The sequence below is a fragment of the Thalassophryne amazonica genome, chromosome 18, assembly GCF_902500255.1.
Source record: "Thalassophryne amazonica chromosome 18, fThaAma1.1, whole genome shotgun sequence".
NCBI classification, from domain to species: domain Eukaryota; kingdom Metazoa; phylum Chordata; class Actinopteri; order Batrachoidiformes; family Batrachoididae; genus Thalassophryne; species Thalassophryne amazonica.
The window spans coordinates 623,606-639,513 of NC_047120.1; the positions used below are offsets into that span (position 1 = coordinate 623,606).

The window sequence follows — 15,908 nt, forward strand, 5'->3', positions numbered from 1 at the left end:
ATACATACATACACACACACACACACACACACACAGGGTGACCCCCCCAACCAAAAAAATAAATAAATAAAATAAATAAATAAATAAAAATAAATAAATAAATAAACGGTTAAATTTATTTTCTTTTATATAGCGTCAAATCACAACAGAGTTGCCTCAAAGCGATTCACACAGGTAAGGTCTAACCTTGCCAACCCCCAGAGCAACAGCGGTAAGGAAAAACTCCCTCTGAGGAAGAAACCTCAAGCAGACCAGACTCAAAGGGGTGACCCTCTGCTTGGGCCACGATACAGACATAAATTCACAGAACAATTCACGGACGAATATACAAGAAATGGTATTGGCACACGGGACAGGAGGATCACCAACACAAATACAACTCCAATCTCTGGATGGAGCTGCACCTTAAACAGAGAGAAAAAACAGAATCAGGCATCAGAAAGACAAAAAAATACTGTATAATTTGTCAGCATTAAACAACAAGAAAAACAGAGAAATACTAAGGTGATCGTCAGCCACTAGCCCTAAACTTCACTAAAAGACCCAGAATTTAGGTCCAGCAAATTTTGCTGGACCATCCCCAAAGTTTCAGTTATCTTGGTTGCTTTGCATAATATATATATATATATATATATATATATATATATATATAATTTGATTGGTGCTTTGTATGTCACATGACATGGATTAATTCATCCCATTTGTGTTGCACTGCATTTAGAGTGCAGCTTAGTTCCATTTAGAGTGCAAATTTGGTTCCATACGTTTGGTACCATTGCACTCGTGCGCACACGTCTACTGTGCTGTGTGGAGGCTGTTGGCAGGAAGAAAGAAAAGCTGGGCTCATTTCTGACGTGACTTTTTTTTTCGCTGCACTGAGGATGTGCAGTCTTTTTTTTGGTAGCACACACACACGGACAAGCGCTGTCCCATGACATAATTTGATTGAGCTCACTGACGCAGCAAATCCTTGTAAGACACACACACACACACACAAAACAAGTCCACTGTGCTGTGTGGAGCCTATTAACAGGAAGAAAGAAGCAAAGCTGGACTCATTTCTGATGTGACTTTTTTTTTTTCGCTGCACTGAGGACGTTCACAGTGGATCGAGCCAGTTGTGTGCGCGTGCAGGGAACAGTGACACAATGATTTGATTGAGCAAACTGACGCTGCTTCGTCTTTCGTGTATCATCATCATATGTCCAGCATTGTGTTGTGTAGCCACGCCCTCACCTCAAGTCCCACTCGGAAAAGACACTCCTCAGAAGGTGGTCTGTGAAGGAGACAGTGATGATAATGTGGTTGGCATTCGCCTCGTTGAATGGTTTGTTCCAGCTTTCACCTCATGAAATATTCGTACCATTGAACTCATAAACATTCATTATTTGTATAATATATATCTTTTAAACTTGTTTTTGATAATCACTTCTCATTTCTACCTTCATTATTGTCCAGGCAAGAGAAAAAGGAGCCTGTTCCAGCAGGAGAATCTGTCCATCCTGAGTGATGTTGAGGCTGAAGCTGAACTGGGTTCAGTGTGATCAACACATCTGACTGATCCTCGAGGAAGCAACGGAGGTGGAAGCTATGTTTAATCAGGCATATCATGGCGTGCTGGGCGAGCTTGTGCACGTGATGCATGACCAGGGCGTGTGACCTGTGCCCCACTCCAGGACTATAGACACATGGAACTTTTGTATAGTTTGTGTTGCACAGATTTTTTTGTTTGTTTGTTTTTTGTATTTGCTCTTCTTTTAGTTGCAGTAAACAAACTGACTTATGTGATTGTATCATAATTTGTCATTTCAGGCTGAGTTAACGGTAAAAGACATTTTGTCATTGATGTTTTGGTGCAATGATAGTTCAGTTCTAAGAATTTTTAATTTGGGATTTGCCGCTCCATAAAACACCTTACAAAGATGCTGAAATAATCATGTCTAAACTGAGACTTTACCAAATGGTATTTAACATAAACAAAAAGGTTTTGTTGTGTGGGCCGCCAGAAGAGGAGGTACTGCTGGCCCACCACCAGAGGGCGCCCTGTCTGGAGTGCGGGCTCCAGGCACCAGAGGGCGCAGCCGCCTCACAGGAGCAGCCAGGGTGACAGCTGTCAGGCATCACCTGCAACAGCTGTTACCAATCACCTGATCAGCAGGGGTACATCAGCAGGACGACGTCTCCACCTCTTTGCCGAGATATCGCTCTACCTAGAAGGTATTGTACTCAGCTGACTGTATTTTGTGACAGTAACCCTTTGCTACTTTTGTGCGTTGACTGACAGATATTCTTCCGACGAGAGGTGGAGGTGGTTTTCCCGCCTTACGGATTGCTGGGTGCAAGCGCACCCACATTTAACTGTTTTTGTTCCTCGCCAGCAGTACCAGATCCGAAACGCGGAGGCAGTGGCCACCTGGGAGTTCGGGACTTGGCGGCTCCAGTATTCCCGGGGTTCGGTGGCGGAGGAAATCCTGTGGTTCCGGTTCTACTTTGGACAGACGTCTCTTACCTTCAAGCCTGCCCACGTGACACATTCTTGTGAATTGACTTCTCTGTCTATTGTGTGATTCATTGTGTTTGTTGTGCATATTCACAACAGTAAAGTGTTGCATTTGACTTCCTCCATTGTCCGTTCATTTGCGCCCCCTGTTGTGGGTCCGTGTTCCTACACTTTCACAACAGGTTTAGTCACTTCAGTGATAGAGCACCATCACATGAAGGAGTTCTGGCTATACGAGGTTTAGGGTTTAATGAGATGTACAGTGAGGAAAATAAGTAATTGAACACCCTGCAATTTTGCAAGTTCTCCCACTTAGAAATCATGGAGGGGTCTGAAATTTTCATCTGAGGTGCATGTCCACCGTGAGAGACATAATATAAATATATATATATTAGGGTGGTTCAAAAAAATAAAAGTTGGAAATTCATTACTCTCACCCCTTCATTTTATGATGCTTTGGGAAAAAAGAAAGCCTGCCAAATATTTTTGTCATACATTAATATTTAGAGGTAGCACATCATAGCTGAAGGTTGTAAATATATCAATTATCGCTGCCCAAGTGCCCGTGCAATAGGTTATCCATTATCCAGTATCTAATCACATCACTTATAAAGAGGATAGAAGTTAACCACCTGAGTGTAACTAAAGTATAATTTTATATTCAATTTAAAACTATACCTGGGTTTAAATATTTCTCACAAACAACATACTTTCAAAAATGTTATTTTAGGCTACAAGCTGAAAATTTTGCTTCAATTCACAGCTTCTTTTCTTTCAGATCTTTGGTGATGGTGAATCTAACATGAGATAAATGTAAAAAGAGACACTTGCTGACTTAACATGCTTAACCATTAACTGGAAACGTCAGTAAAACATGTCAGCTACTTGAAGTAGAACATTTGTATACCTTATTGGTTCCACCGACTGAAATAAAGGGAAACAAATTGCCCTCAAATGGGCAAATACTCAAGGTATTTTTCTTCAAACACACTGATTTGAAGAAAACTGTCCATGATGCTGCTGTGACCTCTATAGACATGGCAATTCCTTTTTGGGAGAGAGCTAGAATCCCACTGAGGGCAAAGCAGCATCTGATCACAAAGTTAAAAAAAGGGGTTCGGAAAATGGAAAACATTGAAAAAGACCAAGAATCGCAATACAGACAAGCAGAAGAAAGATGCAAAATACAAAGAGAAAGAAACTGGAGGAGCCTGGACCATCTAATGCCTCACTACCTGACACTGTCTCCAGCCAGAGTGAAGAGAACACAGAAAGTCCAGATGAAGAATTTGTTATGCCAGTGTCACAAAAAGCCAGTAAAATTAAAGCTGTTGTAACACCAGGACTTGCAGCAGCATTGGATAGGACCAAAACAACAGACAGAAGTGCCACCTATATTCTGACTGAAACGGCAGCAAGTCTTGGTCATGATACAAGCAACTTAAATATCATTATCATGTAAAGGATGTTCTCTTATGTTACACAGCTGTATAATTGGTTCTTGTGCTGATTCATACATTTTTGAATATTAAGTACTGCAAGGCATAAAGAATATTATTGTTTGGAGCTAGATCAAAATATATGTGGAAATATATAAAGCATAGACTTATTTAAATTTATCAATAATGAAACAGTATTTCATCAATAAAATGAAAATGCAATGTTTGATTGTTACAAAATCTTCACTACCCCAGTATGTAGGTATTGTAGGAGCATGATACATGTACGAGAAGAACTGCATCTCACAATTCATGTTTTAGTGTTAACTATTTTATGGGATATGAAAAGATTTGATTTTCTAATGTATTGCCATAATTTCTGTCCTGACATATCAATATTAAACTGACAGAAATAATTTGGAAATATCTGGAAATGACCATACTATATGACAAAGTTATTGCCAGCAAAATCTTTAAGGGCTGTGTGCTACCAGTAAAAATTATTAGAGTTTTATGAAATTGCACATGATGTGTTTTTATGTTAGGTACAACAAATTTAGAGGGTGAGACTTGAAGTTTTTTGAAAAAAAAACTTTTGACCATTTTTATGGACCACCCTAATATATATATATATATATATATATATATATATATATATATATAAATCCATAATTTATTTGTATGTTACTGCTGCAAATAAGTATTTGAACCCCTACCAACCAACAAGAATTCTGTCTATCACAGACCTGTTAATTTTTCTTTAAGAAGCCCTCTTATTCTGCACTCTTTACCTGTATTAATTGCACCTGTTTGAACTTGTTACCTGTTCACACACTCAATCAATCACACTCCAACCTGTCCACCATAGCCAAGACCAAAGAGCTGTCTAAGGACACCAGGGACAAAACTGTAGACCTGCACAAGGCTGGGATGGACTACAGGACAACAGGCAAGCAGCTTGGTAGAAGACAACAACTGTTATGATTATTTATTAGAAAGTGGAAGAAACACAAGATGACTGGCAATCTCCCTCAGTCTGGGATTTCATGCAAGATCTCACTTTGGGGTAAGGATGATTCTGAGAAAGCTCAGAACTACACAGGAGGACCTGGTCAATGACCTGAAGAGAGCTGGGACCACAGTCACAAAGATTACATTAGTAACACATGACGCTGTCATGGTTTAAAATACTGCAGGGCAGCAAGGTCTTCCTGCTCAAGCCAGCACATGTCCAGGCCCGTTTGAAGTTCACCAGTGACCATCTGAATGATCCAGAGGAGGCATGGGAGAAGGTCATGTGGTCAGATGAGACCAGAATAGAGCTTTTTGGAATCAACTCCACTTACCATGTTTAGAGGATGAGAACAACCCCAAGAAAACCATCCCAACCGTGAAGCATGGGGGTGGAAACATCATACTCTGGGGGTGCTCTTCTGCAAAGGGGACAGGACAACTGCACTGTATTGAAAGGAGGATGGATGGGATCATGTATTGTGAGATTTTGGCAAATAACCTCTTTCCCTCAGTAAGAGCATTGAAGATGGTTCATGGCTGGGTCTTCCAGCATCACAATGACCCCAAACACACAGCCAGGGCAACTAAGGAGGGGCTCCATAAGAAGCATTTCAAGGTCCTGGAGTGGCCTGGCCAGTCTACAGACCTGAACTCAATAGAAAATCTTTGGAGGGAGCTGAAACTCCAAACCTGAAAGATCTAGAGAAGATCTGTATGGAGGAGTGGACCAAAATCCCTGCTGCAGTGTGTGAAAACCTGGTGAAAAACTACAGGAAACGTCTGTCCTCTGTAACTGCAAACAAAGGCTACTGTACCAAATATTAACATTGATTTTCACAGGTGTTCAAATACTTATTTGCAGCAGTAACATACAAATAAATTTAAAAAAATTATACATTGTGATTTTTGGATTTTGTTTTTAGATTATGTCTCTCACAGTGGACATGCACCTAAGATAAAAATTTCAGACCCCTCCATGAGTTCTAAGTGGGAGAACTTGCAAAATCGCAGGGTGCTCAAATACTTATTTTCCTCACTGTAGCTGACCTACTTAAACACTATGTCATGGGTTAAAGCAATAAATTTTCATCAGACTGAATTTTTTTCCTAATCAATGCCAGCAATTCCCTAAAATGTGGCGTAGTGGAGGCACACATTCTTTTTCCCTCAATAAATACAATAAACACATTATACAGTATACAAATCTATTCTAAATAGCTTCTAAGAAGAGAGAGACAAACCATAAAAAGAATGCAAAACCTGAGCATAAAAGGGTGGTGGGGGGCGGCATATAGTCTTGATTATGGGGGGTTTCGGGGGTGCTCCCCCAGAACATTTTTAAAAGAGCGAGCCAAATTTTGCATATTCTGGGGAATTTTAATGGGTGTGAAGCACTCTGAAACAAAGAAAACTCACTTCAAACTGTCAAGTAAAAATTCTTTGTCTTCTGTAGTATTTTGATCGGTCCTAATCTGGTAAATGCACCAAAAGCGTGATGTGCACTGAGAAACTCAAAACTGGCTTATTCACTTTTAATCGGTAAAACGCTCTCACTCGTAAAACAAACTAGGGCTGCAACTAATGATTATTTTAGTAGTCAATTAATTATTATCCAGAAAACAAATGCACACAAATGTGCTGAGATGTGAACAGCTTAATGCTAACTTTAACATTGAAAACGCCATAGACATGCTAACACGTTCGCATCGGTCGCGTTTTTAAGTTCTAAAATACATCAACTGTTTCAGAAGACTATAACAGATCGGTTTAACATAAAAAAAAGGTAAATATTACTCACAGACATATTCTCTTTAGGGTTTCAGAGGGAAAAATTAAGATAAAGCAAAATAAAACAAAGAATCAACGAAGCAGTGCTTCACTGGTTCAAATCAAATCCACACCCTGCTCTTCTTGGAGAAGGTCTGCAAATGTTCCCACGAAGACAGGGAAGAGAAGAACTGTGGCTCATGGCAAGCAGCAAACAGAGTGGAGAGGAGTGAAAATTCACACAGCCCCTTCCTCTGCGGTGCAGCGCCATCCACGCTGACACTGCTGCTACTTTGATTATCGCAGAATGGGATGTTGCTTTGACATTGAGAGTATCATATTTCGGCGCATGACACCACGTGCACGCGCATGTGTGGTTAAAGTTTCCAAATGATGGAAATCTGTCGTGGTGACGGAGAACTTTAACCCATGCCCTATGTACCAGCCCGGGCTCTACGTTCTCAGGGTGCAGGACTACGTTGTGTCCCCAGGGTGAATAAAATGTACCGGTCACAGAGCTTTCTCTTATCGTGCACCTGCTTTGTGGAATGATCTCCCTGCGGCAATCAAACTGATTCTGTAGAGACTTTCAAGTCCAGACTGAAGACGCACTTATTTTCCCTTTTGTATGGCTAGCATACTGGCAGGGTATGTTACTATACTTCCTACCCTTTTAAATTCATTTTATTAGTTAACAGAGCAGCGATCACCTGAATATTTCTTTTGTTTTTCTTGTTACTAAATGCTGACAAATTATACTGTACTTGTTGTCTTTCTGCTGCCTGATTCTGTTTGAGGTGCGGCTCCATCCACATGGGAGGGGTGTCTTCTTCTGCAGGCCTCCCATCCTGTGCACCAGCATGGAATCCCAAAATTTCCTGTATACTGATATTGTAAAATGTGTCAGTAGCATGGCCCAAGCAGAGGGTTAAACCTTTGAGTCTGGTCTGATTGAGTTTTTCCATACCACTGTGACCTGTGTTCTTGCTCTAGGGGTTGGTAAGGTTAGACCTTACTTGTGTGAAGTGCCTTGAGGTAACTTTGTTGTGATTTGGTGCTATATATATATATATATGAAATAAACTGAAGCTGAATTGACACAATCATTCAAATTAAACATTTAAAGCACAATTTGCAGCAAGAGACGGTTTCCCTCAAGTAAACCTAAAGCACAATTTGCAGCAAGAGACGGTTTCCCTCATGTAAACCTAAAGCACAATTTGCAGCGAGAGACGGTTTCCCTCATGTAAACCGAGCTATTGACTGCCCACATATTGCTATAAATACGCCACCACACGATGAATTTGTTTTTGTTAAAAGGAAACTTTTTCATTCCATCAATGTTCAAATCATACGTGATGCACAAATGCGTTGGGTTGGGAATAGGCTAGAAGCTGGCACGGTGCACAACGGGTGGCTGTTTAGTGAGGAAATAGTCTATTTGTGTAATTGGTCTGAATGAAAACCAGCCATTTTTGGCCATTTCCACTAGTTACATTTGAACGAACTCGTCCTAGGGATTTCATCCGATTGTCTTCAAATTTGGTCAAAATCATCACAACACAATGGTGATCAAAAGATTCTAATTAAGTCAAAAGGTGTGGCTGCTAGGGGTCGTCAAACTTTGGCGAGCTTTTCGGAGCACGCCATTTCACTTTGAACGGCTGTCACGCCCACATACTTCATCGTAGATCCTTCAAACTTGCTGGACATGATGAGGGCTCCACCCTGAACGTCTACATATCTTAAGTTCCCACCTGCGCCATAGCGCCCCCCGCTGGTGGCGGGAAATGTCCTATTTTTACTTTAAGAGGTCCTGATGTCACATACCTAACCCAATCAACTTCATTCCACTTCTAAAACATGCAGAACAAATTGGTGAACATAGGCGATGAACGCCGTGAAGTTACGAGTAATGGCGTCCGTGTGGCGGCGTGCCGAATATTGCCCATTCCCCATGAAATTACGTTCTTACTTTTGACGGCTTTAATTTTGTCACATCATCATGAAAATTGATACACAGATCGAGCACGACAACCTGTTACAAGTCATAGGGGCGTCGCCAATGGGCGTGGCAAAATGCCTCAATAGCGCCCCCTTGAAAATTTCAAAAGCCCCTCCCCATAGGGTTTTTTTTTGGAGTAGGGAGATGAAAATTGGTACACGTGTGACTTGCATAGACGTACAAAAAAGTCTCTTGCACCATGAGTCTACTCCAAACAGGAAGTCGGCTATTTTGAATTTTCTTCTCATTTTGAAATGATTTCCACATGTTGTATTTGAACGAAATCCTCCTAGGGATATTGTCCAATGCACTTCAAATTTCTTTGACAGCATCCAGAGATGACACTGACCAAACGTTATCGAAAGCTTTTCTCTATGTTGAAGGGTGTGGCCGCTATGGTGCCGCCATTTTGACCCTTTGCCATGGAACATCAAGTCATGATAACTCCTTCATGCTTTGCCTGATTGACTTGAAACTTCACATGTATGATGACGGTTGGCTCCTGAACACACCCAGCCCCTCTGTTTGTACACTGAGTGCCCCCTAGTGGATGAACAATAAACATGTCATAACTCCTTGATGCATTGTATGATTTGTTTAAAATTTTAACTGTGTGATGAGTGGTTGCCCCTGCATGCACATGCCCGCATGTGGTCACAAAAGAACACACTGCCCTGGTTAGGCAGTCGCGCGGAACGAGGGCCCGTATATGACTGCTTGCAGTCCTAGTTATTCATGTATTTTCTTTTTCTTGATGGTGAAACTAGAGCTGCTGAGCTTCTTAACAGGCCCGATTGTCTCCCTGTGTTCAGTATTTGTCAATAAACAAATGAAATCTTGTGAATGTCACACTGTTAGTCGGTGTACCTCATTTTTTAACACTTGAGTGTGTGTGCACTGCTCTGAGCTCACAGTGGCATCTCACACACACACACACACACACACACACTCTAACTTTTTTACCGGTTCACGTTTATTTCATTAGACATCGTACAAAAATAAACTATCCCTGCGTGTCATCCGTAGCACCACTCTGTGTACTTTCTTTTCTGTGTTCATGTTGACTGATCTGACAGACAGGGGATTCCCAGCTCCCAGGGCCAATTTACATGCATTTGCACATTTTTAGGGGCGTGAAAAGTAAACGTGCTTGGATTCATGCGTACGCACATTTTGATACATCTGGATATTTTTATGATTATGCCACTTTCTGGGTTTTGGAGTGCATGTTTCAGTAGAAAATCCACTCAAGTCTTTGTACATGAGGCCTCAAATGTTGACGCAATGCATCCTGGGTCAATTTTTTTCCTGTATGTGGTCGGGAGAATTCCTTTTCCATATTCAGAGTAATTAAATAGTTTCATAGCAGTGGAACATCTGCTCCCACCAACAGATGTTTCACAGAGTTTTGATCAATTCATACCTGAGTTTTGAAGAACCTGTGATGACTGTGGTATTTCATCATCATTTTCAGTCTTCACAGGGACACGAGCAAAACGGAACTTGGTCTTCTCAGTGTCCAGCCAGTGAAGCTGCTGTCTCTCGTTACTTGTCCAGACTTCCTCTTTTTCCTGTTTAACATCCTTCTGGTCGACACTCATATTCAACTCCTGCTGTTCAGGGAGCATTTCTTCTTTAACTGCTGCAACATGTCTGCAAGGAAGCAAATGATATGAAGAACAACATTTGTCAGAGTGAAGACAAACCAGCAGCACTGTCACCATGAAGTTACTGCACTGATGGAACTGATACTCAAGCGTCCTTGGTTTAGATTTTTTTTCAGATTCTTGATCTGGACCCAGATGATGCTTTCACACAACTCAGAGGTTCAGTCCAGTTGAAGAAATGCTTGATACTTGTTAAAGTTTGATCATCGTCACCTTATTTGTAAAAAAAAAGTACAAATGTGCCACGAACAATCACAGCTGAGTGCAGTCTGCTGCGAGCTGCACTTTGTCTGGTCAACTACATCATGTGTATTTGCATGTGGATGGACAACAACACAATGGCATACAAGTCAAAAACTAAAAAATGTGTTTTGAGTCTACAGTCAAACATTGTAGGGTAGAAAACATTTGTAATTTAAAATGATTTATAACAAACACTATGCACAGTTTTTCAAATACAACCATAGAGATGAGGACAAATTTATTAGCTCCCAATTAAATTTAACATTTTCTTCCAAAATTTTCCCAAGTGCCTTTTTAACAAAACAAGGAAATTTCGACAGTATTTAAGATAAAATCAACTTTATTTATTCCGAATGAAATTATTTTGCCAGAGTATAAAAACAGGAAACAATTAGGGCTGAAACGATTCGTCGAATAACTAGAATAATTCGATTTCAAAAATGTTTGAGGCAAATTCTGTGCCTCAAAGCTTCGATTAACCTTGTAGTACATATGCCAGGCCAGTGTGTGGCGCTGTAACGTCCTCAGAAAAAAAACAGAAGAAGACTAGAGCATAAGAGCTAATCAAATTAGCAATGATAGCTACACCTTTCCAACACGACACAGTAAAAACTAGCCTTTTAAGAGAAAGAGTCCACATTGATAATCTGAAATAGACCTACAGCAAAGCGAAGCAGTGTGTTTGTCTATTTTTAAACTACCCACTGTCTGCTCTACACGGGGAGTGACTATTCGCCCGGCGGCCGTCTCTCTGCCCGGTCTGAGGGGAGCCCCTCACACAGCTACAGCTCTGTTCATAGCCACACTGACAAACAGTTTCTGAAAGAAGATCCTCTCAGCACAAGTCCACTCTTTCTTCTGTGTTTTGCTCAGAGCCACACAGTGTTTCGATTTTAAATTTTTGCTTTTTTGGCCAACACACAACGCTTCACAAACACTGTAACTTAAATAAAATAAAATAAAAAACTGACATTGAGGCTTGCATGTTCAACCTCCAGCTGAAATACATCTGCTGAATCGTAAAGAAAGAGGAATTAAAAAAAAAAAAAACACACAGGGACCCAGTCCACCAAAATTTAAAAAAAGAAAAAAAAAAAAAAAAACTTAAAAATGGTAAACGGTATACGACGGCTAAGACCAAGCTTTACTATATTATAAATAACTTTTGAATTATATGAGATAGAAACTTACTTTTTTTGCTGAAAAGTTAACGCCACAGACTTTCGAGCAAGCTTTATTTTTTCCTTGCCTATTTTTGATTGTAAACCTTTATTACACTTATAAAACACAAAAACATATATATTCTGAAAGCACAGGTTGTCTTGAAAAAAAAAAGAGACATAAAACTTAATTGTGGGATGCAGGGAGAGTTGTTAACAGCAATAATAAAACATTTATACCAGGCAAGTGAACTGTCCAAAAAATGCCCTCGGACCCCAGAGGGTTAATAAAACAAAACAGAAAGACACAGCTCATCGCCATTTCAGCAAAATGTCAAGACTTTGCCGCAGCGACATTGTGCCATTGCTGAGTAGGGAGAGCCCTGGACTATTGATGATGTTTAAAAACGCAAAAGTACTTTTTATTGGATTACTCCATTAATGGTAAGTGGGTTTGGACAAGTCTTTCATCTTCTGAAGTCCACCACAAGCTCAGTCATCTTAGATACATTGAGCTGCAGGTGGTCGAGTCCACACCACTCCACAAACCTGTCCACCACACACCTGTACTCAGCTTCCTGGTCACTGCCAATGCAGCCCACAATGGCAGAGTCATGCAAAAACATCTGCAGGTAGCAGGACTGAAACCAGAACCTGAATTCTGAGGTGTAGAGTGGGAACAGGAAGGGAGACAGAACCGTCCCCTGCCGTGCCCCTGTGCTGCTCAAGATGGTGTCGGACATAATATCTTGAAGCCTCACATACTGTGGGTGCCCTCTGAGGTAGGTGGTGACCCAGGCCACCAGTGGAGCCTCAACCTTCATGTCACGTAGCTCATCGCTGAGCAGGTCAGGCCGGATGGTTTTGAACGCACTGGAAAAGTCAAAGAACATGACTCTCACAGTGCTGCCTGCTTCCTCCAGGTGAGAATAAGCTCTGTGCAGCATGGAGATGATGGCATCCTCCACTCCCCTGTTGGGCTGGTATGCAAACTGCAGGGGGTCCAGTGACGATTCAGTGACTGTGCAGAGGTGCCTCAGGACGAGCCTCTCAAGTGACTTCATAACATGTGATGTCAGGGCCACAGGTCTGTAGTCACAAAGTCTGTTGGAGTTCTTCTACTTGGTCACAGGAACCAGGCATGAGGTTTTTCACTGCTCAGGAACAACCATCTGGCTCAGGCTTAAGTTGAAGATGCGCTGGAAAATCCCACACAGCTGGACAGCACATCCCTTCAGCACTCTGGGACTGAGGCCATCAGGACCTGCAGCCTTTTCTGAACACAGGTAATTCAATTCTCTTCTCACATCCTCAGCAGTGATGGTGATGGGAGAGGATGGAGAGAGCCCCGGTTGAGAAGGGGGCAGGAGCAAGTAGGGGTGTCAAGGACAATGTATAGTAGGGGCCGAGCTCGAAGCTGATGGAGGATTATCATCAATATCCCTGGTGGAAGTCACTGAGGTAATCAAACAACTCTGCAGTGGCAAGGCCTTGGTGGTTGATGAGATCTGTCCAAAAATGCTGAAGGCTCTGGGTGTGGAGGGACTGTCTTGGATAACACGTCTCTTCAACATTGTGCTGAGGTGTGGGACAGTGCCTAGAGAGTGCCATATTTAAAAAAGGGGACCAGAGAGTGTGTGCCAATTACAGAGGCATCACACGACTCAGCCTCCCTAGTCAAGTCTACTCCAGAGTGCTGGAAAGAAGGGTTCGGCCGGTAGTCAAACTTCTGATTGAAGAGGAACAATGCAGGTTCCATCCCAGTTGTGGAACAATGGACAAGCTCTTCACTCACAAGGATCCTGGAGGGTGCCTAGGACTATGCCCATCCAGTCTACATGTGTTCTGTGGACTTGGAGAAGGCATCTGATCGGGTACCCCGGGAGATACTGGAGAAGTGCTGTGGGAGTATGGAGTGAGGGGGTCCTTTCTCTGTACTCACAAAGTGAGAACTGTGTTCGGGTGCTCAGGAGTAAGTCAGACTCATTTCCGGTGGGGGTTGGCCTCTGCCAGAGCTGCGCCTTGTCACCAATCCTGTTTGTGATTTTCATGGACAGGATATAGAGGCATTGACGGGGGGGAGGAGGGTTTCCAGTTTGGTGGGCTCAGGGCCGCATCACTGGTTTTTGCAGATGATGTGGTCCTGTTGGCTTCATCAGCCTGTAACCTCCAACACTCACTGGACTGGTTCACAGCCAAGTGGGAACCGGCTGGGATGAGGATCAGCACGTCTAAATGCCATGGTTCTCAGTAGGAAACAGATGGATTGCCTACACCGGGTAGGGAATGCAGTCTTAACCCAAGTGAAGGAGTTCAAGTACCTCAAGGTCTTTTTCACGAGTGAGGAGACAATGGAGCATGACACTGGCCGGTGAATCGACGCAGCAGGGGTGGTATTGCATTCACTCTACCATACTATTGTGATGAAAAGGGAGCTGAGCCAAAAGGTGAAGCTATCAATCTACTGGTCAATCTTTGTTCCTACTCTCACCTATGGTCATGAGGGTTGGGTCAGGACAGAAAGAACTAGATCGCGGATACAAGTGGTCAAAATGGGCTTCCTTAGTAAGGTGGCTGGTGTCTGCCTTAGAGATGAGGTGAGAAGCTCAGTCATCCGTGGGGAGCTCAGCGTAGAGCCGCTGCTCCTTTACATTGAAAGGAGCCAGCTGAGGTGGTTTGGACATCTGTTAAGGATGCTCCCTGGGCACCTCCCTAGGGAGGTGCTCCAGGCACGTATGTCTGGGAGGAGACCCCAGGGAAGACCCAGGCCAGTGTGGAGAGATTTTCTCTCCACACTGGTCTGAGAATGCCTCGGGATGCCCCAGTCGGAGGGGGTCCCCTGCTGGAGCTGTTACGCCCGTGACCCGATAAGCGGTTGAAGATGAGTGATCATGAACAACGCTCACGCAAAAACTCTGGATTAATACTGAAGGATTTTGATGGAAATTTTTTCCTTTTCAATGGATAGAATCTGTGTTCCAAACCATTCCAAACCATTAACAATTCTGTTTATCGATTCCCTTATCAATACCTCTTGTGAATTTTCTGTGTCCTAAAAAAAAAAAGGCTTGACAAGTTTTCTATGTCAACAACATTTTATTGAGTCTTAAAAATAAATAAATATGAAATTGGTCACTGGATCCTTAAACTCTGGACATAATAAACTCTACATGGTGGATCCTTGATCTCTGGACATAAATAGAAAAAAAAAAACAAAATCTGTATTTTTTGTCAAAAACATTTCATGTCAGACATTATTGGCATTGCTGTTTTGCATAAAGTAAAATTTTCATTGAATAGTTATGGTTTATTAACATTGTACACTTCATTGATTGTCCCATATTTAACTTATTGTGTAGAAATCTGGGGATCAACATGTAAAACTTATACACAACCATTAGTTATTCTGCAGAAAAGAGCTTTAAAAATGATTAGTAATAGTCGTTTTAGAGATCCATCTAATCCATTATTCATTAAGTATAAGGTACTTAAATTTCATGATTTAGTTGATTTGAAAATATTACAAACAGTGCACCAAGCTAATAAAAATACCTTACCAATAAACATTCAAAATATGTTTGAAAAAAGAGTAAGTAGTTATAATTTGAAAGGAATAGAAGTCTTTAAAAAACCAAGATTCAGAACCAAAGTAAAGGAACGGAGTATTGCAGTAAATGGTGTAAATTATGGAACAACCTCAACAAAGAAATCAAAGAATCAAGGTCGCTTAAATAATTTAAAAAACGTATTAAACTAGATGTATTAAGTATGAAACTATGAAATGAGTCAGTGGGTTGTAACAAAGTCTAAAATGTAATCTGTTAATAGTGTCTAAATGTAATCTTTTAAATAATGGCTAAAATTATGAAAAAAGTCAGTGGTATGTGACAAAGTCAAAAAATGTAATCTGTTAAATAATGTTGAATAATGATTTTACGAATGGTTATCAACACAGAGGTGTTTCTCTGTGGTGCCGGGCCATGAGCGGCTACCTGCCGACGCGCGAATCCGTCCGCACGTCTTTCATTACAAAATCTCCTTTAACAGTGGAATGTCCGGATAAACTGCTGATCCCGACCTCTTCTGAAAGTTCTCTGTTCTGTCACAACGTCC

At 41.6% G+C, this 15,908-nt stretch overlaps 1 protein-coding gene across 1 annotated transcript in view; it reads right to left on the bottom strand.

Moving 5' to 3' along the window:
* Positions 1-15,908, bottom strand: part of LOC117531541 (bromodomain-containing protein DDB_G0280777-like) — a 483,227-nt gene that overhangs the window by 451,741 nt on the left and 15,578 nt on the right. The window contains exon 2 of the mRNA XM_034194661.1: positions 10,149-10,378. Coding sequence (XP_034050552.1) covers positions 10,149-10,353 — 205 coding nt within the window. The 5' untranslated portion in view covers positions 10,354-10,378. The remainder of the gene's footprint in view (positions 1-10,148; positions 10,379-15,908) is intronic.